The sequence below is a fragment of the Mus musculus genome, chromosome 13 (assembly GCF_000001635.26).
Source record: "Mus musculus strain C57BL/6J chromosome 13, GRCm38.p6 C57BL/6J".
NCBI lineage: Eukaryota > Metazoa > Chordata > Mammalia > Rodentia > Muridae > Mus > Mus musculus.
In genome coordinates, this window is record NC_000079.6 from 29,906,286 (window position 1) to 29,934,215 (window position 27,930).

The 27,930-nt window shown below is 44.3% G+C and overlaps 1 protein-coding gene across 6 annotated transcripts in view; it reads right to left on the reverse strand.

Annotated features, from left to right (window-relative positions):
• Nucleotides 1–289: 289 nt before the first annotated feature.
• Nucleotides 290–27,930, reverse strand: part of E2f3 (E2F transcription factor 3) — a 79,490-nt gene continuing 51,849 nt past the window's right edge. For 3 of the 6 annotated variants that reach the window (XM_011244276.3, XM_030247136.1, NM_001289920.1), the window contains exons 2-7: nt 13,829–13,940; nt 12,291–12,492; nt 10,561–10,719; nt 7,119–7,233; nt 4,908–5,043; nt 290–3,880 (exon numbers count right to left, since the gene is read on the reverse strand). In XM_011244276.3, coding sequence (XP_011242578.1) covers nt 3,618–3,880; nt 4,908–5,043; nt 7,119–7,233; nt 10,561–10,719; nt 12,291–12,492; nt 13,829–13,940 — 987 coding nt within the window. In that variant the 3' untranslated portion in view covers nt 290–3,617. Of the gene's footprint in view, nt 3,881–4,907; nt 5,044–7,118; nt 7,234–10,560; nt 10,720–12,290; nt 12,511–13,828; nt 13,941–27,930 lie in introns of all 6 variants that reach the window. The other 3 variants (NM_010093.3, XM_011244275.3, NM_001359994.1) reach the window with 1 other exon arrangement.

Sequence of the window (27,930 nt, forward strand, 5' to 3'; positions counted from 1 at the left end):
CTATGAATGTAGCTCATTCGGTACAGTGCTTGCCTAGCATGCACAAGGGCCTGAGTTCAATCCCCAGCCACACACAAAACAAACCAGGTGTGGTGGCACCCCATGGGCCTATAATCTCAGCACTCAGGAGGTAGGTGCAGAAGATTCTGGAATTCAAGGTTCAGCTACATAGCAAGTTTGAGGCCAACCTAGAGTACAGAATAGCCTGCCTAAAAATATACTTACATATATATCTCCATCCCATCCCATGAGAACTTAAGATAACACTAAGAAAATCCATCCACAAGTCTGAACTCTTAAAAAAAATCATTTTATTGACCCTTTACCATACAAAATTTATTCAAATTACATCCATTTGAAGTGGTAAGATCACAGCTGGAACAGGTCACCCTGTAACAAATCTATTTACAAAATCCATCATAAAAGCTTTTGTTTGTTTGTTTGTCTATTTTTACATTATATTACATTATTTATTTATTTATTTATTTATTTCAAACTAGCATACAACACAAAGCTAAACTGATTAGTAGTTTGCCTACTCCCAGTGTTGGGAGAAACACTTCCTTTTTTACAAAAGCCTGCACCCCGTAGGAAAGACATTCCCACACCCTGCCAACTGTCACCCAGCCTCCTCCGCAAGGCATCTTCCTCAGATCCCTTCTCACACACACAACCTGTCATGCACACGCTTGGATTCTTACTTCGTTTTTCCTGAAAGCTAAAGCTTTAAATACTGCGATTCTATTTACAGACAGAGCTACATGTACGACAGAAAAAAAAAAAGGCAAACGAGAGTCACAGGCGAAAACAACAGAAACAAAACACAAAAACCCAAGGCGACGGTCTTAAAAAAATTACAAACCAGCTAGAAAATATTCTGGCAGTGTTTACAAATGAATTGCTATCTCTGTACAAACCTGGTAAATAATGGCAATGTGAGCGGACTGTATCGACTTAAATAAAACGGCTATGTACACAAACACACGCCTAACACTGTTTGACAGCTCATGTGTTGCCCTTTATACAGTTTTAGTTCTGAGGCTCACGCCGTCTTCATTCGCACATGTGTAACTTTCAGCCATTCCGCATGTGAGCTTTTAGTAGCAGCAACTCAATGGTACCAGGGAACCTGCATCTCAGGACTTAAAGTAACAAAAATACTGTAGTACTCATCTACTTTGTGTGCCAGATACTACGAGCAAAGAAAATGCCTAAAATGCAAACAGAATAGAGCATGGATGTCTCACACTGTGTACGCCAGTTAAGCCCCTTAACTGGAGAAAGTCTTATTATGCATTGAGAGAACGCTTGAAGACTTATTAGTATTCCTTTTCGTTTCTTAAAACAATAAATACGGCATCACAATACGAATAGTTTCAACAAGAAAAGTCAACCAAACACACAACAACCTAGAGCCAGGTGAGTTTAGTCATTAGACTTTGGGGACAGAAACCCAGCTCGATGCAGCTGGCAAAGAGAATTACACAAAGCCAGAAGCAGAGGCAGCTAACCAGATGAGATAAATATAGGGCATTGGGGGAAAGCTTGGCATAAACGGTTTCCCATACAGGAAAAAACCCCACAGTGCATTTCCAGTAGGCACTTAACACGAAGCTCCCCCTCCCTCCTCCACCCCAGTGCTTCAGCTAGGACCACACGGGATTATTCGGTACCAAGTCCAGAGTGTGTGAGGGGAGGAGGCCGGGGCTGGAGGCTGAAGAGAGAGGAAGATAGTCTGCACCTTTGTTTTTTCTTCCCAAACATACACCACGCATACCCACACACAGAGTTTAAAGTGCCGGTGTCTTCTGTCTCCACCCTCCCCCCACCACCACCACTTTGCATATTGTGGAAATCTATCTAGAGTAAACTGGCCAGGGTTCTTGTGGTTTCAGTAAAAGGTTTTCCCAAGGGATATTTTCAACTCGATCAAACGTGTATGAGTTGAGTGCCTACTACGTGCCTCCCGGGAAGGCCAGGCACGTAGTGTTTCAAACTGCTCAGCTGGAGGTTAGTTTTCGTGACTAACTCATTTCCGCAGCCCTTAGCATCCAAGGAATGGATTTGAGGTACTATGCCATATTCAACACCAGGACAAGATGGCCCTTGCCACCTGCCAGTGGGAACGCTATTCTTGGAAGTTAACTGGAAGGGTCCTTGCTGACACAAAGCCTCCAGTTTGGGACACCATTCCTGAGGAGTAACAAGGGAGTCGCCCTGGCATTCTATCAGTGCATTTCCCGTCTCCTGACCTCCCTTAGTCCAAACTCACCCACTCACAGTGGATTCGGAGAATGGGTTCTGGCTAGAACTAGTCCAACCCCCAGACACAGTGGGAGCTCCTCGCTCCTACTTAGGGAAGTGTCCCTGATAGAATGCCACTCACACCATGGGATGTCTTTCTCCCTAGGGCCTCTCCACCTGACCGCATCCTGAGAAGTGGTCTCCCTGAGTGTGGCATTAGAGCCCTTTCCCCGGTCGCAGGGGCCCGGGAAGCCCAAGGATGGAGGGGATCCATGCCTGCTGCTCCACGGGACAGCTGTATCTGGCCCGAGGTCCTCACTGTGGACCACTCGAGTCAGCAAGCCCCGGAGCTGTTCTCGCTCCAAGCTCCCCTCCTGGGAAAGGAGGCAAGACAGAGGATGCTTCTCGCAGAGGCTGGTTGGTGGACCTTAGGTCACACGGGGTTAGATGCTTTTTATCAGTAGAGGTGCTCTCCCTCTGCTAAAGGAATAAGAATTTGCAAAACTCGCTTTAAGGTAAACAATTCAATTGAAATAGTGATGGGCGCCACAGGAATGCTTCAATGGCAGCTAGAAAAATAAAAACTTCTAAAACAACCCACAAGGAACTCCTAAGTCACAAGTAATCAACCGGGAAAACTCACAAATACGCAGGATGGGGGCAGTGGAAGTGGGGTATGGAGACAGGGAAATCCACAACAGCTTCGAGCAGCAGAACTCTACCAGTCTCTGTATCTGCAACGAGTACTTGCAAACAAGTTCTTCATCCAAAAAGGCTGTGGAGGCTCTTGCCGCCTCCTAGTGGGACACTAGCGGCCCATAGCTTACACTGAATTATGAGAGTAATTTAAATATTCCTAAGAGCTGGAGAAATCCGTGTCATTCCTTTGCATGACTTCAAGCTTGCATTTGTGGCAGAATTCCATTCCGTGGTAGCAGACTCACAAAGACATGCATTCTGCAAGAGAAGGCACGGCTTGAACTGCTGTTAAGGGAGGGCGCTGTTTCCAACGGGCCAGGCGGCCGGACCCAGTCAACAGCCCATCCGTTAGGCACAGCAAGCCAGTCCGCAAGGAAAGGAGAGGAAGGAGGGGAGGGAAGGACAGGTGAGAGACACCTGATTGCACATCTTCTCACTTGCTGACTCATCAGGAAGATTTGGGAGCCTGGGACCAGGCAGGGCTTTCCCAAGGGAGCCTGCAACTGTGCGCTTAGAAAAAAAAAATTAATTCATCAAAATGTCAGCTTTGTTCTGAAGTTTACTTCATGATACTCTTGGAGGAAGAAGGTAGGAAGGGACAACACTGCGATACACGTTTCTGATTCCGTGATAAAAAAATATTGGTTTATAAGGACAGTTTGTACAAAGCCCAATCAACTACACATGAAGTCCTCCACCAGAGGCAGCTTTTCCAAATCATAGGCATCGAAGAGGTCACTGATGCCCTCTTCCTCCCCCAGGCTCAGCAGGTAGTCCTCTTGGAGCAGGGGAGGCAGTAAGTTCACAAAAGGTCCTTCAAGGTTGGACGGGATTTGGTCCTCAGTCTGCTGTAAAAGGTTGGCTGGGGAGGCCAGAGGAGAGAGGTTTGCTGTAGAAACCGAGCAGTCACTATGTCCTGAGTTGTTAGAAGCCAAGTCTGTAAGGGGGTGGGGAGGAGAGTCAAAGTTAGGAGAAAACAAACAAACAAATAAACAAACAAACAAACACCCTACTTGTTTTCGGGAAGAAAGTATATTCTGCTGCCCCTCAGCTCACTGGGGCTACGGGAGGACACAGATCACCATTAGGCTAACAGGCACAAAGAATGACATCACTTTGTTTTGTTCTAGTCTAGTCACAGTTGAACCTTTTTTTATTTTTTTTTTAAAGAAAGGTTTTCTGTGTCTTTAAATCCAAGCTGAAGTTCCCAAGAGCTTTTCTTCAGCTGGAGGAAAGGAGAAGTGGGCTATGTCCCTGCTGCTTTCTGATCGCATAGATCCTCTCCTTACTGCTCTGGAGAGGAAGATGAGGTCAAGACTCTGACCAAGGCTTGACTTCTCAATTCCATCCCTAATGACTGCAGGAGCATCATCCAAGATGTCTGCTGAAGCATGGCTGAGACCCAAGACTGTCTACAGCCATCGTCCAGTACGCCAAGGAAACAGTTTTCTGCTTTCAAGAGCCTGCAGCATCTTCATCGGGGGTGAGGGACCGTTTGGACCAAGATCATTATTTTAGTCTAAAATTGATCAGAATGCCTCAGAAAACTCTTCCAACAACATGAAACGTCTCTCCCCGTCCCCTCCATACAAGACAAAGGCTTTAAAAGGTGCAGGTCATGGTCAACTGATGCATACCCAGGACCCAGCGGCAAGTTCAGAATGGACTTGGAGTCACCTTCCTGACTCCTACAGGACAAGCATGTCACCCTCACACCAGGCCTTTAACATGGTGGATGATGGAGCAGCTAGTGTCACCCATAAATTCCAGGCCCACTTGCAGGCTCTGCCCAGCACTTTGGTTACTCTGGAAAGTTTCATGGGTTACACGTGACTCTTAGCAATAATGGCATCGGTCTAGTGGACCCAAGCATTTGGTTAAGACACAGCCATGAGGTCCTGAAGGAAAACCCTTCTCCATGCCTTCCTTTTTAAACACCGTGTCTCAGAGTGAAATCTGTTTACCTTTGGAAGTGGGCTTGGGGATATTCCCATTGTGGTCTTGGTTATTTGTTTTCATGGGTCTGTGTGTTTCCGTCTCTTCTGGACACAAGTAAACCTCAATGGGCCCTTGGGTACTTGCCAAATGGATTTGTAGGCTCTAGAACCAAGAAAGAGATCAAGTTCACTTAGAAATGAAAACCAAAGCACATCTCACCTGAAACTGAAGTGGAGGGGCGATGATCATTGTTCATTTTGCTCCCCTACCCTTTGTCTGTCAGTACTGACCTTCTCCCAGAGCAGGGGCCAGCAAACAACTATAGTCTGAAGGCCAAATCCAAGCCAGCATCCAGCTTTGTAAATAAAGTTTTATTGGGACAGAGAGTCTGTGGCCATTCTCATGCTGCCTATTTTCATATTGCCCTCTGGCTGTTTTCATCTTACATAGTAACATGTAGTAGAGTTTATTACTTGAATAATCTAAACAGAAATTATGTTGCTTGCAAAACCAAAGACAACTACAACCTGGATCTTTAAGAAGTTTGTTGACTCTTGCTAGAGAAATAATTTGAGGGGTGGGTGTCCACGTCTTCTTTAGCTGTATTATTTTCCTACAAATTATTTAAAGGTCTGTTAAATGTTCCAAACAACTTTTTTCTATTAACTTCTCATAGTAAGATTTTCTAATACCCAATTTATAAACTCTAATAACCAACTTATACCTAGTATTTTAAAGTGCCAGGAGCTTTAGTGAGTAAGAGAATAAATAAAGCATATTGGCTTTCCTCGAACTCACTTTGTAGACAAGGTTGGATTTGAACTCAGAGATTCACCTGTCCCTCCCTCCCAAGTGCTAGGATCAAAGGCGTGTGTCACCACTGCCCAGCACATTTTTAAAAAAATATTTTTTTTCATTTTTAAATAATTGGATTATAAGTGGATTTAAAAAAAAGAATTATTCATTTAGTTTCATGTGTACTTGTGCTTTGCCTGAACGCATCCTTATGCATCAGCAAGTATGCCTTTTGGTGGTCCCTCTGAGAATGGAATTATAGATGGCTGTGAGCTGCTGTGTGGGTGCTGGGAATCACCCAGGTCCTCTGGAGGGGCAGCCAATGCTCTTAATCACTAAGCATCTCTCCAGTCCAAGACTTAATTTTGTTACTATTATTTTAAAAAAACTATTCTTATTTTATGTGTTTGTGTGTTTTCCCTGCACGTACATCTTTACACCCATGTGCACGCCTGGGTACCCGACAAGCTGTTACCGACGTTGCCACGTGGCTGCTGGGAATTGAACCAGGGTCCTCTCGCAGAGCAACAAGTGTTCTTAACCACTAAGCCACCTCTCCAGTGCATTATTTAAAGGCATGCTTCTACGTCTGTGTGAATATAGATTCCTGTGTGTGGCTGTTGGCCAGAGGCCCAGAGGGCACTGCATCTTCTGGAGCTGGAGTTATAGGTCCTTATGAGCTATACATGAATGCTGGGAATGGAACTCGGGTCTTCTGGAATAGGAGTCAGTGCTATAACCACTGAGCCATCTCTTCAGCTTGCTCAGCAAACGAATATTTAGAGGCCCTCTTCATCTAGGTCATAACGTTGTAACTGTATAAGGTATGAAGTTTACCTTGTAAATTTAATGTTTTCAATATTTTAGGTATTATCTTTTAATATTCTAGGTATTTTCTTTTCACTATAGCTCCTTTATCTTATAATTGCAGCCGAGGCTGATTTCATCAAAGTACACCTGAAAGCAATTACAAGGACGCCCGTCCTACTTTCTTACAACGTTCTTGGCTATTGATTACCCCAAGGTCCCGTTTAATTTTCTCAAAGTAAACATGCTACAAATGTTTTTAAAGAATTCCTAAAAATGTGCTAGGTCAGAGAGCTACTTCTAAAATCCATAGTGGGGACACCCGTACACAAGGCAATCAAAATAAAAATTCTCAAGTGGTTCAAACTGATCACAGCCACCAGATAACAAATTGTGAAAAAGGAAAGTTGAAGAGAAAACAGGGCACCAAAGCCTGCTGTGACCCGAACACCCCTCTAAATTGAAACCAGACGTTTTGGGCATTCAATAAACAGGGAAATTTTGAACCCTTTTAAACTTTAGGTTATGGAAATAAATGAAGAGGAATTAGCAAGTTCTTGGGAGGGGTCAGTGACGCTTGCGTTCAGGCGTTCTGGAGCGTTCTCTATGGATGGCCGGCGTCACTGTCTCCTTACCTCTATTGAGTCAGGCACTTCAAGTCTCGTTTCTGGAGGGGCTTTCACAACTATAACAGTTTGGTCTTTAAGGCCACTAATTTTTCGAATATCTTGATATGTAACATAAGCTAACGTAAGAAGCGTTAAGGAAATCTTCTATCAAGTTGCCACAGACGTAGCTATCATGAGCACAACGTAACAGACATAGACAGTTACCCATGGTTTCACGAGTTAGAATAGGTATGCCTTCCCTTTTGGATCACCAGGTAAACGGATTCTTCATGGCCCTTGTCCTTTCTGGTTGATGCTTAAGACTAAAAGAAACCTATACTTTATCGTGCCAATCTTGAGTACTGGTAGTCCGTGAACTCCATCGAAGTGCCCTGTCAATCAAACTGATTGACACATGGTCCTAATTTGCAGTGGGGTGGGGGAGGTAAGATCTGCTAATCAAAATCTGAGACGGCAGCTACTTCTGCTTGCTATTAGCAAGTGCCAGCAGCCACCAAATGAATGAATAAGGAGCAAATACACCAGGGGAAGAATGGAGCCTACTGCTTGCTCGGGCAGACAGCCTGTTTACGCGGGTGCACCTGGGCTGGTGTGACTGCATAGCGCCTAGAGATCAGAGTATCGTTATTTCCGTTAGAAAAATTATCCTTGTTATTATTATCACTAGAACATTTCAGGGTTCCCAAGGAGGTGAGCAGCTCCCAGGTGCTCCGCAACTGAATGAATTTAAGATACAATGACTTAGCTAAAAAGAATAAATTAACATTTCACGACTCTCCGTAGTTACTTTCAAGTACCAAACAATTCCTGTCGGTGTCCTGGAAGCTAAGCCTAAAAGGATGTCACGAAAGAGCATGCTACTTAACTGGCTGACAAACGCACTCACAAAAACTCAGCTAGAGACAACAGGCTCAAGGTGTTCTCTTGCTAATTGACATGGAGGAACACAGGTGACATAACATGTGTTTCTAGCCACCTTTTTAAAAATTACTTCCTGTCTTTGTGTGTGTATGCACACGAGCACATTCATCAAAGCAAGTGTGGCAGTAAACTGACAGCTTCTCTCCTCCCACCATGGGTTCCATAGATCAAACTCAGGACGCCAGCCAAGCTTGTGCAGCAAGAAGCACTTTTACCCACTGAGAGTCATCTTACCAGCCCTTTAGTAAGCTTAAAACAAAACAAAACTTTTTTTTCCCAAGTGTTTGAGTACTTTGACTGCATTTAGGTATATGCACCATGTGCGTGCCTGATGACTGTGGAGGTCAGAACTCTTATAGTTATTTATTTTTGGTTTGTTTTTTGAAACATGGGGTCTCTCTATGTAGCTTTGGCTGGCCTGGAACTTGCTATGTTGACCAGGCTGGCTTCAAATGCAGAGATCGGCCTGCCACCTTCTGACTGGTCAGCTTTGAAAATATGAACAAATGGATAAATCCGTGGCACACTTCGGTGTTTGCCTGTACTGGACTCTCTTCTTCAAATCTCAGGATTCTGGGCTTTCAGCCACCACTTAGCCCACCAAGGAGGCCAATGGGAGCATTTCCGGAACTCTGGATGGTTCTGCGTTCTGCTTGTTTGTTTTTATAAGCTGACCATCAGGTTTCTGAGCTTGAGCCCACTGTCAAAAAGCTATGTGACACGAGCTTAGTAGACTAGAACTCACCTACAATTACTCAACAAGCTGCAGGGAGCAGAATCAACACAGCTGTGAACAAGCTGCAGCAGACTGGGAGCTGAACGGAGGATCGAGATGAATTTCATAAATACATTTTCTAAGTTACAAACTTAAAAGTGCTCCCTCTGACATCTGTTTCTTGGTTAGTGGTTTCAAGAAAACTGTTTTTGTTTGTTTGTTTTTGTTTTATAACAAAGGTACCAGAAAAAGTCGAGAGCACCCCAAGCCCCATGCTCAGGACAGCTGCCAATCATGTGTAACCACACAGCCTTTCCAAAACAGAGCTCCAATCCAACGATGAACTAAAAAAGCCCCACTGTTGATTTCTTTCTTAAAAAAAAAAGCTAGTTATCTATCTATCTATCTATCTATCTATCTATCTATCTATCTATCTATCTATCTATCTATCTGTCCAGTGTGTGAATGGGCGCCACAGTGTGCACAGTGCACGTGCAGTATGAGTTCTGAGGTCAGGGAGCCTTGCAGGAGTCACTTCTCTCCTACTATCACCTGGATTCAGGAACCAGACTCAGGTATGGCTTGGAGGCAAGCACCTTTACCTACTGAGCCACCTATGATTCATCTATGTATTCAGAGACAGATCTCATGGTGTAGCCCTGGCTGGCCTGGAACTTGCTATGGAGATCAGGTTGGCCTCAAATTTACAAAGATCTGTCTGTCTCTGCACCACCACACCAGGCTCTTTTACTCTTAACATTTTAATTTTTTGAGATAAGGTGGACAGGACATACTCACTATGAAGTTGTAGCTAGTCTGGAACTCATTATGTAGAAGGGCTGGTCTGGAACTCTACCTGCATCCCAAATACTGGCATTAAAGGCACATACCTCCACATCTTGCTTTTTCTTTCTTTAAAAACAAGATTTCTACTCTGGCCTCAAACTCCCTAGGCAGACACACACAACCTGAACTCTTGACTTTTACGCTTTGCTTGACAAGTGCTCATGCACCCTAGATGAACTTTAAACTTTATAGTGCCCAGGCTGTCTTTGAACCCCTGATAATTCTGTCTTTATCTTTCAAATATTGCTGTCACAAATGTGCAACAACACACCTGACTTTGAAAAGTATCATTTCTCCTTTGTTTTTTTTTTTTTCTTTTTTTCTTTTCTTGAGATAGGGCCCTGCGGTTGTAGCCAGATTGGCTGTGCACTCAGGACTCAGTTTCCCTATTGACAGGATTGCAGGCAGTCCCAGTCCACCCAGACACAGCAAACTCCAAATGCTACAAAAGAAAGAAAGAAAGAAAGAAAGAAAGAAAGAAAGAAAGAAAGAAGGAAAGAAAGAAAAGAAAAGAAAAGAAAAGAAAAGAAAAGAAAAGAAGAAAGAAAGAAGATAAAGGTCGAGAACTCCAACAATGACAGCTAACCCACATTAAAACTCTGGGAAGCCAAGGTCAAACCTGCTGGATGCTGTCATCAATACTGATCCAGACACCTTATGACATCTTTTAATAGTGTGTTCTTATGATGTGAGTGTATTCAGATTTTCCAACCATACATACCATGCTTTGAAAAACTGTTCTCACCTGGCTATCAACACTGATAATGATACCACATAGTCTAAAAGTACTTTATCTCACACACACACACACACACACACACACACACACACACACACACACACACACACACACTGATAGTGTGTACCATGCCAGAGTAATATCTATCTACATCATGAACAAGTTAGTCTGTCAGCTCTGCAAACAGTACAGAAGGCTCTAACCACCACCAGCAGCACAAAGGATATCTTTGATTCTCTGAATCCTCGGTTAACAGTTTGAGGTCCAGGGTACAGCTTTGGATCAGCTCATCTAATTTCTTCTCTTCCTGACTGAGCTCAGTCACTTCTTTGGACAGGCCTTGACACTGGGCCAGCATGCCCCCATCCTCAGACAGACTGCAGCCCCTAGAACCCAAACACAGATTATGGCGCTTTACAGGAGCTAAAGAGTAGGAGGGGGAGGTAGGGAGTGGGGGAAATCAGTCAATAACCCCCCTCACCCACATCGTGTTGTTTGTGAGTCGAGTGTCAAGAGTACAGCTTTGTAAATACAGTTTTCATAAATACAGTCATGTACCTTTCACATATCACAGAAGTCGAGTGAAAAGTTATTTTCAGGGTCTTTCTTTTCCTTTTTCTTTTTTTTTAAAAGGTCTAATTGTTCAGAGTCTCAAATTCTGAGGGGGAAAAAAAAAAGCAGCCACCTGGTCTCCTCCACCCCCATCACCTAATGCATGCACCCCCCGGGGCAAACGGACAGGTGTGCTAGGCATCTGTAAGAAAGAGCAGTAGTTAACAGGTTTCTCTAAGGCACAGGTCAAAGTGAGTCCCCCAGCTGTCCACAACTCCAAACACACACAGCTACCAGCTTAATTATAAATAGAAATCCACTCTTTAATAACAATGGGGACTGAACGCATCAGGGCTGTCTTTAGTGCATACCGGGCAAGTGTTTTCTGCCACTAGGTTACATCCTTAGCCCTTGAACTGTATTTAGACATTTTTCCCCCACTTATTCTGAGTGTGGACATACCGTGCCATGTTGGGAGTGCAGAGGCCAAAGGACAACTGGCCCTCTCCTTCCACCTTAATGTATGCTTCAGGGATTGATTCTGGGTTGTCAGGATTTTGAGGCCACCCTTCCACTGCCTGAGCCACCTTGCCAGCCCGTAAATTATATTGTTTTCAAAACATCTCCTAACTAGTTTTGGCTCTTTTAACATGATTTAATAGTTCAGTGCTGTACTTATAAAATGCCTGGCTCTGTCCATGATTCACAAATGATATTATCATGCAGAATTAGACACATTAGTGCACACATCTCTGCAGAAAAAACCCAGACATTGAAGTCTTGCCTTCATTGACAGAGAAACTGTGTTAATTTAGGGATGAATCCACTACACAACTGAGTTTGTCCATATTCGCCCACAGATGACCAAGATACAGTATCAGAGACACACGTGTGCATCTGCAGGTCACACGCATGCACAGATGTCAAGTGTGATGATTCAAAGCTTCCTTCTCAATTTATAACTGCAGAGGGGCTACTGAGTTCCACGATCTTCTTGATTTATGCTAATCAAATGCAGACCCTGTGCTAAAAGACTTTTTATTTTTACTTTTTTGATATACGGTTGCATGTATCCTGGGCTGGCCTCAATCTCTCTATGTACTGGAAGATGACTTTGAACTTCTGATCGGGGCTGATCAATACCACACTTGGTATATGTGGGGCTGGGGACTGACCCCTGGGCTTCATGACTTCAAGGTAAGCAGTCCACTCACTAAACTCAATCCTCAGCCGTGACTTTCTACATACAACTTTGAGGGGGAAAGAGAAAACTGGGAGAAAGAGGAAGAGGGGAGGGGAGAAGTATGGGTCTGAACGTGGAAGCTAAAATTCGGATAAACTGAGGCAGTCATAAAGGCCCCGAGGAGCTGGCTGGTGCCCGGGGAGAGAGTGGGCTCCTACTCACATCCACTGGACGTTGTTCTTAGACTTCTTCTTAATGAGGTGGATGCCTTCCAGCACGTTGGTGATGTCGTAAATCCTCCTCTTCTGCACCTTGAGCACCTCTGCTGCCTTGTTCAGATCCAGGACCCCATCAGGAGACTGGCTCAGGAGCTGAATGAACTTCTTGGTGAGCAGACCGAGGGACGTATCATACCGCGTTTTTTCTGAGGGAGATTTTGGAGCTTAAAGAAAAACAAAAAACCGAACGGGTGGGGGATAGGGGGAAAGGTAAAGAAATGAAGGGTTTCTTCGCAGCTAAGCAAGCCCTCTTTCCCACGGCAGCCAGATTAGTATCTAAAGCAAAGCTGGTCGTTGTTTGGGGGTAAGTTACAGAGAGCTATGAGGTGGCTTTTATCAGAAAAGGAAGAGATGATAAAGATTTCCTATGTTGGCAATGGCATTTTCTTGGACTCGTTGTCAGTAGTTTCTATGTCCTCTTAGCCTATTCTCTGGGTCTAGGTGTCCCAAAGTATCTGTTGAATGGATGAAAAAGTGCTGAGGCCTCTGGGAATCTCATTTAAGAAGCATAAACTCACAGAGCCAGGTCATCTTTGTTCAAGACAGGGTCTCAAACAGACTCGACCTCACCAGCCCTTTGGAGTGGGGGCTGCAGAGTTATCCCTTGTCAATCCATCTTTCAGAAAAAGTCTTATTTTGATGAAGAATAGCCCCCAACGTTCAAGTTCCCCACGTCCTTTAAAGGCAATGTCAGTATTTAGTATTGTGCTATTCTTCTGCAGGCGCTCACGCTGAGGTTCTGATTTAGCCCTTACACATAGACTACAGATGCATAACAGAAACCATGGGGACAGACGAGCCAAGTCTAAGTTAGCTTTTGCACTAAGCGCAGAAACAGAAGAGATATTTGGCTTTTTATGACGTATTCGTTTCCTTCTCAAATGACATGACGACAGTACTCACCGAGGCAAGGAATTAGCTGGGACTTAGCGCAACTACCACTTTCTCTTTTGGCTCCTTCCTGAGATAAGGTATCATGTATCCCAGGCTGGCCTTGAGCTCACCACCTAGCTGAGGCTGACCTTTCCCCATCCAATTCCCAAATGCTGGGACTATGGATGTGCGCGACCACAGTCAGTTTATGTGGTGCTGGGGCCTGAGCCCAGGCCTCCTCATGCTAGGCTCTGCCCAGTTTCTAGGCTACGGTGTGGTGAGCTGGGGAGTGAGGTAGGAGAGGCATCACGCTGCCACACACGCCTCCGCCCTTGCACTCAAGTGACGTCCACTAAGGGAAGGGAAAATTAAATCTGACTAGTTCAAAATGCAAATGCATTCAAGTACTGGAGTGACTATTGCCTTTTGCTAGGCGCCAGAAGAAATTGCATTTTTTTTTAATTTTTAATTTTTGGATAGTCACAGAAAGAAGTAAAGAAGAAAACATGCCAAAAATTATTCACACCTTGGCACCCTTCCAGCCACAAGCTTTGCGAGTTGGGAGTCCCACACCAAGGAGAACAGGGAAACAGATGAAAGCATCCTTACTTTTTGGACTATCGGGACTCCGTAGTGCAGCTCTTCCTTTGCCCTTGGGGGTCTTTAGACCATCTGAGAGGTACTGATGGCCACTCTCGCCCAGTTCCAGCCTTCGCTTTGCCTGTAGTCAGAAGGAGAGACAGCTGTCAGTGGCCCCGTCTGTGCTTCTCTTCTCCTGCTCTATCCCACTCCGTGGCTTGTCATGTCCCACAGTCTTACTCAGAAGGCCAACCCAACGCACTAATTCCCTGCCCCTGCAGCGATTCCGTCCCTACACTTGGAGGGTTGAACAAAGTGATTCTTCGGCTCTGGCTTCATCATTTATCCACCGTTTCAATGTATGTGCTCGGCACAGGGCTGGTTGCTAAGAACATCTCATGCACTATGGAACGTAAGTTCACGTTAGTGGGGACTCCCCCATCTGACCTGGTTGGATACTTACACCTCCTTGTGTTTCCCAGATACTGACTGTATTTGCTTATATCCTAACACTTAATGGTTACTTCTCTGCCTCTCATTTCCTTTAAGACAGACAGTTCCCATTTATCTTTGCATCCTGGAGCTTGGCAGAGAGCCGGGATCTGTAGGTATTCCATCACTCTTTCTATATACATTCATCAGATGAGTGATTCAGAGGAACACAACGAGTGACAGGCTACACACGGCCCTTCATCAGAAAAAATAAACATTGCAAATACACCATCACGAGCTACAACCAACAGCACTAATATTTGGAAAGTGAGAAACCTTCATGAAAGTTTTAAACTTATTTTTCACTCCACTGAAAACCCCTTTAACAGATTCTACATACTGGGAACTGCAGTTAGGAACCAAGGTAAGCAGAAAGGATAGGAGTCTCTTCCTTCCCCGATGTATAATCCAAGCCAGAAGACTAAGTGCTTGGCAAGTATTTAATGTCTGAGTATTATGGGTGTTTAGCGCAAGGTGTTTCCACAACTAGACACCTAGCAGGACAATGGGTACCAAGCTCCCTTTAGGAAGCTTCTTCTAGTGAGATTTGCAACTTCAGATTAACTGCCTATGATATGGGATACAGGTAACTTATCAGAAGATGGTGGCTGTCTGGCTTGCTAATGAAAAGGTTTTGGCTAACCCAGTCCATAGCAGTAGCAGTTGGCCATCAGTTTTCCCCAACCTACACATTATACTCTACAAGTCTCAAATACACACTGGGTTTAAAACAAAACAAAACAACAGCCTATGAATTTTCTGTGTGTGGAAGCCACAGGATAATTTCAGGTGTTGCTCCTTGGGTACTATCTATCTTGATTTTTAAGATAAAGACTCTTATTGGTCCCAAATTTGTACAGTAGGCTAGTCTAGCTGGCCAGTGAGTGAGTTCCATGAATCCATTCGTCTCCAGCTCCCCAGTGTTGAGATTCTACTACACTCAGGATATCGTAGATAATGACAAGCTTTTTTACCTACCAACCCATCTCCACCGGACCAACAGCTCATTAAATGTTCGTATTATGTTAAAATGATACTTTGGCTTTATAAAAGATTGAGTATTACATGCAGTGTGCATGTGTTTTAAACATTAGTTTTTCTATTCGACTGGGCTAAGCAAAGGGCTCATCAAATAGCGCAGGAAAGACAATTCAGCAATTTGCATTCTCCAAATCATTTCCTGCTCCCTGCTCTCTTGTCCAATCCAAGTATGTTGTGTAGTTTTGAGATATCTGGGCACTGTTCCCTCTCTCTGGAGAACCAGCCTTTTCCCGTGAGAGCTTGAGTGTATGTGAACACACACCTAGGTATAGCTAAATAGCTGTGCTGCCTCCCGGTCCACCCCCACAGTGACCAGGTTGCACGGTATAAGGCCAAAGCTGGGGGAGAAAGGGGTGACTCAACTCTAAGGATTTCCCTGGGACTACAGGCAAAAGTCATAGGCTTGAAAACAGGACTGGAGAGAAAAAGAGTCTGACTTGGTTCAGGCATCAGGAGCAATACTTGGTCTTCTCCACACCTTTTTGTTGCTTTAGCCAATACAAATATCTTTAGGAAAAAGGTTGGGGGTTGAAACCCTGGAAGTCTGCTGCAAGCAGCAGTAAAGTCAAGATGGGCCAGGGTCCAACCGGGAGCTGTCAGGTCCTGGTAGAAACTAGAATGGTAAGGTTTGTGTGTGACTTCTTGTGGCAATTGGAAAGCTGCTACAGATGGAAAACCTTACTTTGAGGCTAGACCACTTGATAGTAAGTCATCACATTTTGGCCCCGTTATGTCCATGAAGTGCAACCCAAAGAGTTCAGGCTACCGTCTCCTCTACCCAAGGCAAAACAGTCCAGGATCCAGGAAGAGCTCGGAGGCCTCAAATCTTTGCTCTCCTTAAGGTCTATCCTCTGGCCAGCAGCTGTGGTCCATGTGACTTTTACCTTATCACCCTAGGCCATTTTAATTTGTGTTTCGGGAAAGGCCTAAGGAAGGACAAAGTCCCCAGAGGTTTATTGCTAAGAGACTGAGCTCAAACTTCAAGGACCAGAGCTAGTCTCCATGTGTGACTCTGGTTACTAAGCATCAATTCTAAATACCAGACAGTACAACAAATGCTAGATGAGAGAGCACAGGCCTGCGATGTCTCAGTCTCTTAAGGGTATTAATCATGAGGCTTAGAGGCTCTCACCACAAACAAACAAGCTCTGAAAGAAAGGCAGCCCAAGATGTCTTTTCTAGAGTTTCCAACTGGGGAGGCCATTAGCAGCTCCATCAATCATCCCATCCCTAGCAAGTCAGTCCACATCTGCCATGCCTGGGGAAGACACAAGGGGCTATGGAAAGTGATCACTATATGGCGTTCCACTTTCTTAAGTAGGTCTTTCTGCTGGTTTATTGTATCCCCTTTCTTCTATTTCATGAATGGGAGGGCTGATTAGACTTGAATGAACGCCATGCTTCCTGTTAAGTCCCTGATATGAACATGCGTATAGTGTCTGGACTCTGTGGGCAAATCGTAAACTTTGATCTGTGATAGGGCATTGTTGTGTCAATGCTGAACATGGCAAATTGAATCCTATATACTTAGTAAAACAAAAAGCTAGATTAAATAGTGTAGGTGATCTCCGCCTCCAAGAAATGCTGATGGGTCTCTTCCGTCTGCCATGGTTTTGTTTTGCCCACAGTGTGAGCATCTTGGTTGAAACTGTTATATGAAACATGTTTTGCATCTTCATTCGGTGTCCTTACACACAACTCCCCAAACTTAAGAATTTTCTAGTGACCAGAGTTTGGTATGTTGGCAGTTACTAGAGGGTTGAGGCTTATTACTTTTGGGCTACTGTGACAGAATACTGACAGAAATATAGAGGGAGGAAATGTTTATTTGAGCTCAAGGTTTTAGGAATTTCAGCCCATCACAGAGGAAAAGGCACAGTGGAGTGTAAGCCATCGGACATACGGAGGATGCCAGCATCATAGCACAGTGGCCAGGACTAGGGATGGCTGTCCCCTTCAGAAGTCTGCCCTTACTGACCTAGGTCCCACCTTCTAAAGGTTCTGTAGCCCTACAGCAAATAACCCCACCAGCTGGGCAACAGCATTCAAGATATGAATCCCCATGATAGGGATTTTAGCCCCAACTCCAATCTTCAGACAGGGAAAGAGGGATAATGGTTGAGTAGGTTGGTTGTCAATGGCCAATAATTAAATCAATCATGCCTATATCATGAAGCTTCCGTTAAAAACTCAAAACACTGGGTTCATAAGGTTCTGAGTAAGTAATCCTGGAGACTGGTAATCATGAGAGGTGCACTAAGGTCCACACCCTTTTCTGTACCTCACTATCCAGCCCCTTCTTCTGGAGTGGCCTTCATATTCAGCCAGTAAGGATAAGTAAAGTGCCCACGGCCGGCCGCTGATTCACAGTAGGTCAGTCGAAAGCACAGGTGAGAGACCTGGGGCTTGGGACTGTCATGGGAAGCAGCAGGCTTGGGGACCAGGCCCTGTAACTTTAGGCAAATGGAAAGACTGAAAGGCCAAGCAAAGGTCCTGACACAGCCTTATGATACAGCAGCGTTAACTACTTTGCATTTCATTATACTATGGCGTCTAATGACCTCTCCACGTGGCAGCTGCTATCACCGCTTATTCAACGTGAGAGGACTGAAGTTTAAAACATTCTCCACAGCCCAGAACTGGTACGCCTCGTCAGGGCTTAGCTCCCCTTCATGAGGAGTTTGGGGGATATTGCCATATAAAAACATTTGAAGAATTATGTGTGTAGGTACCCACAGAGGCCAGAAAGATACGAATCTACTGGAGCTGGAGTCACGGGCAGTTTTGAGCCACCGGATCTGGGTGCTGGCAACTGAACTCCAGTCCTCTGCTGGGGGAAGAAGCACTCGGCCGCAGAGCCACTTCTCCGGTGCCTTACTTAGTCGCTCATCTATTTGCATGCACACAAATGTGTGTAGCTGCCCTTGGATGCTTGAAGAGCGTAGTGAAGCCCCTGGACCTGGAGTGACAGTCGACTGTAAGCCACATGATGTGGGTGCTAGGAACCCCACTCCTCTGCAAGAATACTAAGAGTTCTTACCCACTGGGTTACCCCTCTAGGCCCTTGACATTGCCTTCATAATAAACTTGAATACTATCTTATCCATTCAGAAAAGCCGAACCTCTTCCTGCCATAATAAATGCAAACCACACTTTACTCACTACAAACAGATAAATGGGAAAAGCAAGAGTTTCTCCTGCTCCCGGTCCCCAGGCCCCTTTCTCAAACGTAAGCACTGGGAAGTTACCTGGACAACAACTCTTCAGATGTTCTACCTAAGTAAATCTAAGTATATATAATATACAGAGACGCACCACCATAATGCAATACTTCTAACCTTTGTCTTTTTACAAATCACAGCAACACCAGCACTCTTTATCAACATGTCCTGGAGTGTGATACCTGGTACTGCGTGCATGTAGTGACTTCCTCATAACTGTGTAACATAGTAATTAACAAACTACATTTTACTTAAGCATTCAACACTATTATATAATAATTTCTCCATAAATGTTAGTGATGACTCTGTGGAATAGGTATTAACACGCTCTTTCTGTGTTGAGCAAATTAGCAAATATGATCTGTACAGATTCTATGCAACCTTGACTTTTTTTGTTTGTTTGGTTTTTTTTGAGATAGGTTTTCTCTGTATAGCCCTGGCTGTCCTGGAACTCACTTTGTAGACCAGGCTGGCCTCGAACTCAGAAATCTGCCTGCCTCTGCCTCCCGAGTGCTGGGATTAAAGGTGTGTGCCACCATGCCCGGCTAACCTTGACTTTTCTGATGCTTGAGACAAGCGTCCTGCTTCCATAGCGACGTGTGGGCTGCCACAGCACGATTTTACATGGCAATCACGGCCCAGAAGTTTTATTTATTTATTTTTTTTAGATAGGATCTCACTATATAGCCTGGACCTCACTAAGTAATCTGTAAATTCAGGGTTGGCCTTGAATTTGTAGAGATCTTCATGCCTCTGCCTCTGAGAGCTGGGATTAAAGGTGTGTAGCAACAACATGCCCAGCCCAGGTCTAGTCTTTGGCTTAGGATCCCCAGAGCAAGGCGAAAGACAAGCCCACCTTACATTGATTTATTTGTTTATTTATACCAAATAAGACAAGGAATCGATTCTCCAATTCCTTACCACAAAGCTTTAGTGTTGTCAACCTCTAAGAGATAACGTGTATGCGTGCATAACTGTCTGTCTGTGCACTGGCTGGAGTTTAAGCACCACATACTACACAGAAAAAGTACTGTGGAGATGAGTTATAGAAAGAGATATATGATTCCATGCGGCAGAGGGGAGCATACAACTATGTATTTGAACAAAAGTTTCTCACAGGGGAGAAAGGCTTGGAAAGACCATGGCAAGCTAAGTTAGGTAGAGGAAGCTGGAAGACAGTGTGTATGAAGTTAGCCTGGACCACATACAAAGAACCTATAATTAAAGGAAAGATCCATTTATCAAATGTTCATGGTGGCTATTTCTGTGAACTACAATGAAAGGAAATGAGGCAATGACGTCATGCTTATTTTTGTAACATTTTATTGTATTTTTAAAATGGCCACATCCACATATTAAACTTAATGACATTCAAACTAGCAATTCCACAGTATGACCCCAACAGGTATTTCTTTGGCATCTGTGTATCAGAAAGAGCAGCTGAAGCATGGTGACGAACATCTTTTAATCCCAGCACTCAGGCAGGGGCAGGAGAGCTCTGTGAGCCGGGGATTAGCCTCATCTATGGAGTGAGTTGTGGGGCCACCAGGGCTGCTTAAAGAGACACTGTGTCAAATCAAACAGCATGTTTCTCAAATACTTGTCTCTTCCCAGACGTGTCCAGCATAAATGGCCAAATCTTGGAGGGGGCACAATGGTCCCTGCTACTGAACAGGATGCACACAAACCAAAAGGAATGCACCAGAAATCCTATAGTGAGAGCTGAGAGCTCAGCTCAGAGCGGCATCCTGTGTGAGCCTGTGAGTGAGGAACTGAGAGAAACCAAAGCCCTTCAGGCAGGGGGGTAAGAGGCGCCCTGAACAGTGACCCAAGAGCCCCAGGTCAACCATTTTTACTGAATTACAATTACTACCCAAGCTCAGACATTTTTCTTCTTTTTGACTCTGAAACTTCACTTTAACTTTTATGTATGGACTAACCTGGGAGCCAATTCTCCTCTTAGGAGAGTTCCTAAAGGAAAAGTGGCTGCCAAGCTGACACACAATGTTCAGAAGCCACTTAGTCAGGAACTAACATCTGCCTTCCTTCTTGTTGCATTTTTCTTTTTAAAACATTTGAAAAATGATGCTGTTGCGTATGTGTTTGTTTCTGTGGGAATATATACATCTGAGTGCAGGTGTCCTCACAGGCCAGGTGTCACATGTCCCTGAAGCTGGAGTTATAGGTGGTTGTAAACCACCTAACATGGGAGCCAAGGAACAAACTCAGGTCCTCCTTAAGAGCATTATGCATTCGTACCCATTGGCCATCTCATTACCTGCCCTGCCTGCACATTGTTTTTTTTTTTGTTTGTTTGTTTTTTATTTTAACCATGTTATGGGTGTTTTGCTTGCATGTATGTCTGAGCACTGTGTGCACGCAGTGTGCCCACACAAGTCAGAAGAGGGGGGTTGGGATCCCCTGAAACTAGAAGTTACAGAAAGCTGTGAGGCTCCACATGGGTGCTAGACCCAGGTCTTCCCTGCAAGAGTAACAAATTTGCTCAACTCTCTCTCCAGCCCTGCTACGTTGTTGTTTAGACATAAATAGAAGCCCCAAGGTCTATGTTTCAGAGCAATTACAGTGGCTGCCTTCCCAGGAGAACCAATGTCACCATTGCTGCTGGTGTCCCTATGTAACATGCTTATGCAGCCAATTCTTGATTTAGCCCGTTTTGTTATTCTGTGCTGTCTTCCAGTGGTGCAATACTCACCTCTCCTCCCTTTCCCCCTACAAACACACTATATGCTCCTGGATAAATAGGCCATTTATGCACACCACGGTTCTTGAAATTTTGTTCATGTTGAAGTCAAGTACAGCAGAGTTTGTATTTCCTTTCACATAACTACTGCAGTTGTAGACCCCCTGGTGCTTTAGCCTGTACCTGATAAATTGCCCATGCTCTTGAAGTTAAAAGCTAACTCAGTGGCTCACAGGTTGGACATGGGTGGAACCATTTCTTTGACCCGTTGTTGCCTTATCTGAGGTGAATGGATGTTTCCAACTTGCCAGGAAAAGCTCCCGTAACGTCTGTGCGTTCTTGCTGTGTGTCCAGTTCCTTCTTGCCTTTACTATACCCTCCACCTTAGATAGTCTACTGAATCCCCACTCTTCATTCTGTCTACATCTCCCAATCTGCTGCCTAGCCCTTGGGCTGCTTCCCAGTCCCCAACATGGCTATTGTTCTGCCATCTTCCTTCACTGTCACAGTGATGAAGCCTTGGAAGAATTATGTATCTGCTTGGTACTGGAACCTGGGACCCTATGTTAACGGATCCACTTCTCAATTCTAGTTTCTTTAGAACCTAGGCCAGCCTGTACTTAACATCTAGCTTCTTAAGATGAGGGTCTTTACCCCACATGGAAGCTAGCATAATCACATTTAGGACACACACACACACACACACACACACACACACACACACACACACACATTGGTAGTAGTCAAAGGTTTTTGAATGTGCAACCATCAAAAGTTAGCCCAAAATTAAACACTGAAATGATGAATTTCATGGAATCTGCCAGTACTCACCCATATTGTATCAGACACCTTCCCCACAGCCTTGGTTCTGAACATAGAAGACACTGCTTGCATTTCCCATGCTGTCGCTCCAGAAAAACACCAATGAACACACCCCAGGAAACAGCACAGATCTGAGATTATGTAGGTCACAAACTACTGTGTTTTCACCATACACACAAAGCTTTCTGCTGACAGAAACACTGTGGCTTAATTATGGAAAACAAAGACTTTTTAGTATTTTCCTGCCATTGTTCCTCAGCATAGGAAAAATCACATTAGTGTATTGCTGGAGTGCAGACTTAGAATTCAAAAAACAAAAAAACTATGGCTTGAGTTGACTTCAATTTCATTAAAAACCTGAGAACAAGACAGAATTTCCAACCATTTCTGAAATAGCCCCATTCATTTTCTGCCGGTTACTTATACATTAATGTGACTGGTGCTCTCAGTATTGAAGATCATAAAGTACAAATATCAGTCTGCTGTGAAAAAGGTTGAATATGCCTTAGTTTCTGTGGTGATCTGCAAGATTTAACTCCTTAAGCTTCTTAGCCCTGAAATCTGAATATCGGGGGACTGAACCCAGAACCTGAGCAGGCCAGGCCTGTGCTCTACCGCTGAGGTGGAATTCTCCCAGGTCAAGATTTCATTGTTCACTTTAAAATAAGCAGCACATCTGTTTTATTAGTATGCACATTTGCCTTTGTCCTTAATAAGTGGTAAAACTGCAGGTTACACAAAATGGCTTGAAATATAATTCTTAAATAATTTATTATCAGTAAGTGGTTAGTTTGTATACCTATTATATATACTCACTTACCTGGGGTCATATAAACATTTCTTGGTCAAAAAAGTGCTACAAGTTGGCAAACTTTAAGCCCTTGATCTAGGTGGTGGCGAGGCACAGACCCAGCTTGGACTTGAACCCTAGGAAATACCAGATGCTGGTCATAATCCTGGTGGTGCCACCAAGAGCAGGAGCCTGACCACAGCAGCATGACGATCGGATCGATCGTTATAGAGACCCAGGAGGCAGCCTCAGAGGAACTCAAATTGCTGAGCCCCTTATGGGGTTTCTCGACTTCGCTAGCTAGGGTTGTAGTTGTTCAGGTTTCCTGGCCCCCACTTCTTCCCTAAGACTGGTTTTATCTTCCCAATCACCCTGTGAGTTATCCAATATCCTTTCAATAAGTTCCTCTTCTGGTTCAATAAACCAGAACTAGTTCTGCTTACAACCGAGTCAGCACCCTTGTAGATTATTAATCTACTGTTTTCCTGGAACACATCCGAACAGTGTATGGAATATTAAACTGTGTTTCTTATAGCGATAAAACCATGTATTTTACCCTGGTATACAAACTAACCACTTACTGATAATAAATATCACTGTTGTTTCCACATCCACTATCAGTGTTAAGAGACCGACAGCTAATCCGAGTCTCATTCTTTTAGGGTTTGCTATTATTTAATAATTCTAAACCTTAGAGACAAAAAGGCGTATTTTTAGGTATACAGGTGTTTTGTCTGCATGTGCACGCGCCACACGCTGGTCCTTGGAGGGGAGAAGACGAACTGAATCCCCTAGAACTGTAGTTACAAATGGCTATGAGCTGTTACGTTGGTTCTGGGAACCCAGGTCCTCTGCAAGAGCAACAAATGCCTTTAACTGCTGACCCATCTTTCTAGCTCCACACTTTTGGTTTTTATTTTTGCTTTTTTAAAAAAAAAAGTGTGCTTGTGGATATGCATAGACGCACATGTGGCATCAGAAGAAAACTGGCGCCCGCAGGCGCCAGTTTTCTCCTTCCACCATGTGGGGTTCCTGGCATCAAATTCCGGTCATCAGGGTGGGTGGCATGTGTCCTTAAACACTGAGCCATCTCCCTAGCTCCATTTAGGATACTTCAGTGTGTGTGTGCACTGTCAACAAACCCGAGAAAAGGTGAGATCCCCCCAAAGTGCAGTGGCTTCAAGGAATTGTGAGCTACCCTATATGGGTGCTGGGAACCACACCCAGTTCTCTACAAGATCAGCAAGCACGTTTAACCATTAAACCATTTTCCCAACCCCACTATTAGATTTCATGAACTTATTTCTATCTTGCTTTTGTTTTGTGAATAAATTATCTGCTCTGGTAACATTAAAACCTAAAATAAAATAAAATAAAATAAAATGAAGTGTTACGAGCCTACCGTCTTCCCTGGAGCCCCACTGACTCTTGGTGTTATTACTGATACTTGTGAGCCTTTCCGGGACTCTGTATTCAGTTCCTTCCTCAGTTCTACTTGGTTCTCAATGGTATCCACTCCTGGCATTGCAGAAATCTGTTGAATTGTCTTTCCCATCAAAGCTGTCTCTTATTACTTACATATTTGGGGAGTCAGACCTCCATATATAGCCCAGACTGTATGAAGGTCAGTCTTCCCAAAGCAGCAGTGATCCTCTGTATTTAAGTCTCGTTGGGCATGGTGGCACAAGCCCATAACCCCAACACAGGGGAAGAGGAGGCAGAGGCAGGGGACTGGCCCCAAGTTCAAGGCAAGCCCTGTGCCCAAGGAGAGTCCAAGGTCAACTGGGGCCTCAGAAAGGCTCAAAATTACCTCAATACAAACAATTCAGAGTCATCAGTAAGTACTCCAGGCAGGCTTGTTAGAAGATGAGCTCACACAATTCCTCTTGCAAGCTCAGTATCTTCTTCAAGTCTTTTCCCCAGTCCAGGATTTTGGTCTTTACTTTACTTTAAAGTCCTGGCTAGTTTTTATGTTAACTCAACACAAGCTAAAGTAATCCGAGAAAAACCTCACTTGGGAAAATATCTCTATAAGATCTGCTGGTAGGCAAGTCTGTAGGGCATTCTCCTAATTACTGGTTTAGGTGGGTGTGTGGGAGGGGAGAGGACTGTGCTGGTCCATGGTGGGTGTGGTCATCCCTAGGCTGGTGGTCCTGGGTTCTATAAGAAGGATGAGCAAGCCATGAGATACAATCCAATGAGCAGCCTCCTTCCATGGCCTCTGCATAAGTTCCCACCTCCAGATTCCTGCCCTCGCTTCCTTTGATGAACAGAGACTTGGAAACTTCTTAAGCAAAATAAACTCTTTCCTGTCCAACTTGCTTTTGGTCATGCTGTTTCACCACAACAATAGTAACCCTAAGAAAGAGGTCATAATCCCAGCCCTGAGGCAGGAGGATCTTGAGTTCAAGGCCAGCCTTGAACGCAAGAATTTGTCTTTAACAAAAAACAAAAAACAAAAACAACAACAACAACAAAAAACCCACAAAAAAACAAAAACCAGGAGCAATGTCCCTGTAGTTAAGAGTCCTTACGAAGAGAAGCAGGGTTCAGTTCCCAGTACCAACATGGCAGGTCACAACTGCCTATGACTCCAGTTCCAGGGGACCTAACACCATCTTCTGACCTCTCACACATGCTAATAAATAAGTAAACACTAAAGACAACAAAACCAAGGCAAAACCGGGCTAATCCTGTATCTATACCAACTGGAGCAGAAGGTAAAGAGAAAGACCCAATGAATAAACCAACTAAGCCTAATGTAAACTACATAAAACAAGGGCAGATGGGCAATATTTATAACAAGTTGTAACTACTTTGCTGCTATCAGTACCCCGTGTCTGTGAGTCCAGCATCCACCTGGCAGAGTGGTCAGGATGGGAATGCTGGACACTAACACAGAAGCGTCGGTACTCTGCTCAAAATCCAAATATGATAAGCTCTTTCTGAACACAGGGGAGAACTGCACAAAGTAATGTAAGAGAGGGTTTTAAATGCACTCCTCTGATTTGTGATGTGTTGTTTCCTTAAAACAACTGCTAACCTTAACTGTATAAATACTGTCCGTACAAGGCAACACATATTCTTCCGACACCCAAATTTCTATTTTTAAGTTTGGCAAAAAAATATGTAAAATCTATCTGGTGGCGAGTGGTGATGGTTTAGGCGAATCCTGCTGTGTAGATTTCTCACAGCAAGTGTTCTGGAATTTTCTACTCCAGTACAGTTTAGTTTATTCTTCTTTTTCTTTTTTTTTTTCCATTTTTTATTAGGTATTTAACTCATTTACATTTCCAATGCTATACCAAAAGTCCCCCATATCCACCCACCCCCACTCCCCTGCCCACCCACTCCCCCTTTTTGGCCCTGGTGTTCCCCTGTACTGGGGCATATAAAGTTTGCAAGTCCAATGGGCCTCTCTTTCCAGTGATGGCCGACTAGGCCATCTTTTGATATATATGCAGCTAGAGTCAAGAGCTCCGGGGTACTGGTTAGTTCATAATGTTGTTCCACCTATAGGGTTGCAGATCCCTTTAGCTCCTTGGCTACTTTCTCTAGCTCCTCCATTGGGAGCCCTATTCTTCTTTTTCTTGAGTCTTTAACTTTTGGCCTTGTGGTTTTTATTTCTTGCTTCAAGAACAGTGAAATAAAACAGGAGTTCACAAGCATGTTCTGCAAAGGGCAGAGGGAGGAGTGCGTTCGTTAGGCTCTGGCATAGCCAGAGAGGCTATCAAAGAATGGACTGGGCTGTGTTCTCATAAAACTTTATTTATAAAAGAGGCAAGGGGCCATATTTTGGACCACACCCAGTTCTAGGACTACGGGGATAAATTCTTTTTGTAACTTAATATGTTCTTTTAAAATCTTTGAGTGTGTGTACAATGTATGTGTTCATTTAGGACGAATACTACCATGAATATCATGTATGAAGGTCATGGGACAACCCTGGGTATTAGTCCTTACCCTTCACTTTGAATAGGTCTCTTATTTCCTACTGCACACACCAGGCTAGCTGGCCGGTGAGCCCCTGGAGAGTCTGTCTCTTTCTCCCATCTTGCTTTATAAATACTGGGATTATAGAGTGGATGGCCATGTCTGACTGACATTACAAGGGTTCTAGCAATTTGAACTCAGGTTCCCACACCCGTAGGACAAGTGCTTTGCCCACTGGGCCACTTCCCTGTGTGAAGCTTTTATTGTTTTGTTTTTGACATTGGGCCTTACTATGTAGCTCTGGCTTGCTACTCATTATGTAGACCAGGCTGGTTTCAAACCCACAGAGATCTACCTGCCTTTGCCTCTTGAGTGCTGAATTTAAGGGTGTGTACCACCCCACCCAGCAGTCATTTGTGTTTTTATTAATGGACTCGGTATTGCTCATCCAATCATCTTTTTGGGTAATGGGGAGATCTCAGCCATGCTTATTTAGTCTTTTAGCTGAGGACTAAAAAGTGATGCTAAGCTATCTAGTCTGAATTGCAGGACATAATGCCACAGGTAGGAAACAGTGAAAGAATGCCTTTTTATGTCTTCAGCCATTCATAGATAAGGACACAGTTTATATAGGCAGTTGAAAAACCCATAAACAGTTTTTTCCTTGGGGGCTGACATATAATTCAGGGAGCAGCTGAGGGTAAAGGACCAGCAAAGGAGCTGAGTTTGAGGACGATCAGAACCGACAGTGAAACTGTTTCGACAGCAAGGCAGGCAGGCAAAGGCAGGCTCTGCTGGTTTTGCACTGTGCCACAGACATCCAACACTTAGACTAGTGACAGGTAGCTCTGCTCACTCTACTTTCATTCCATATAAACGCAAGCCTTCTGCATCTGGAGGCTGGGAATCTCCAGATTGCAGAAGAGGAAGGAGAGGTCCAGGTGGCTCTGGTAACGTTCCTGAGCTGAGAGGATGGAGTTAAAGGATGGGTGAGGGATGTCATAGCAGCCAGAACCTGGACAGAGTACCAGAAGGAAAGGGGCAGTAGTGGGGGGAAGGAAAAAGTGAGTGAGAGCGACCAACCCCACTGGAGATTCGGGGAAAGTCCTGCCTGTGGATTCAATGGAGCAGA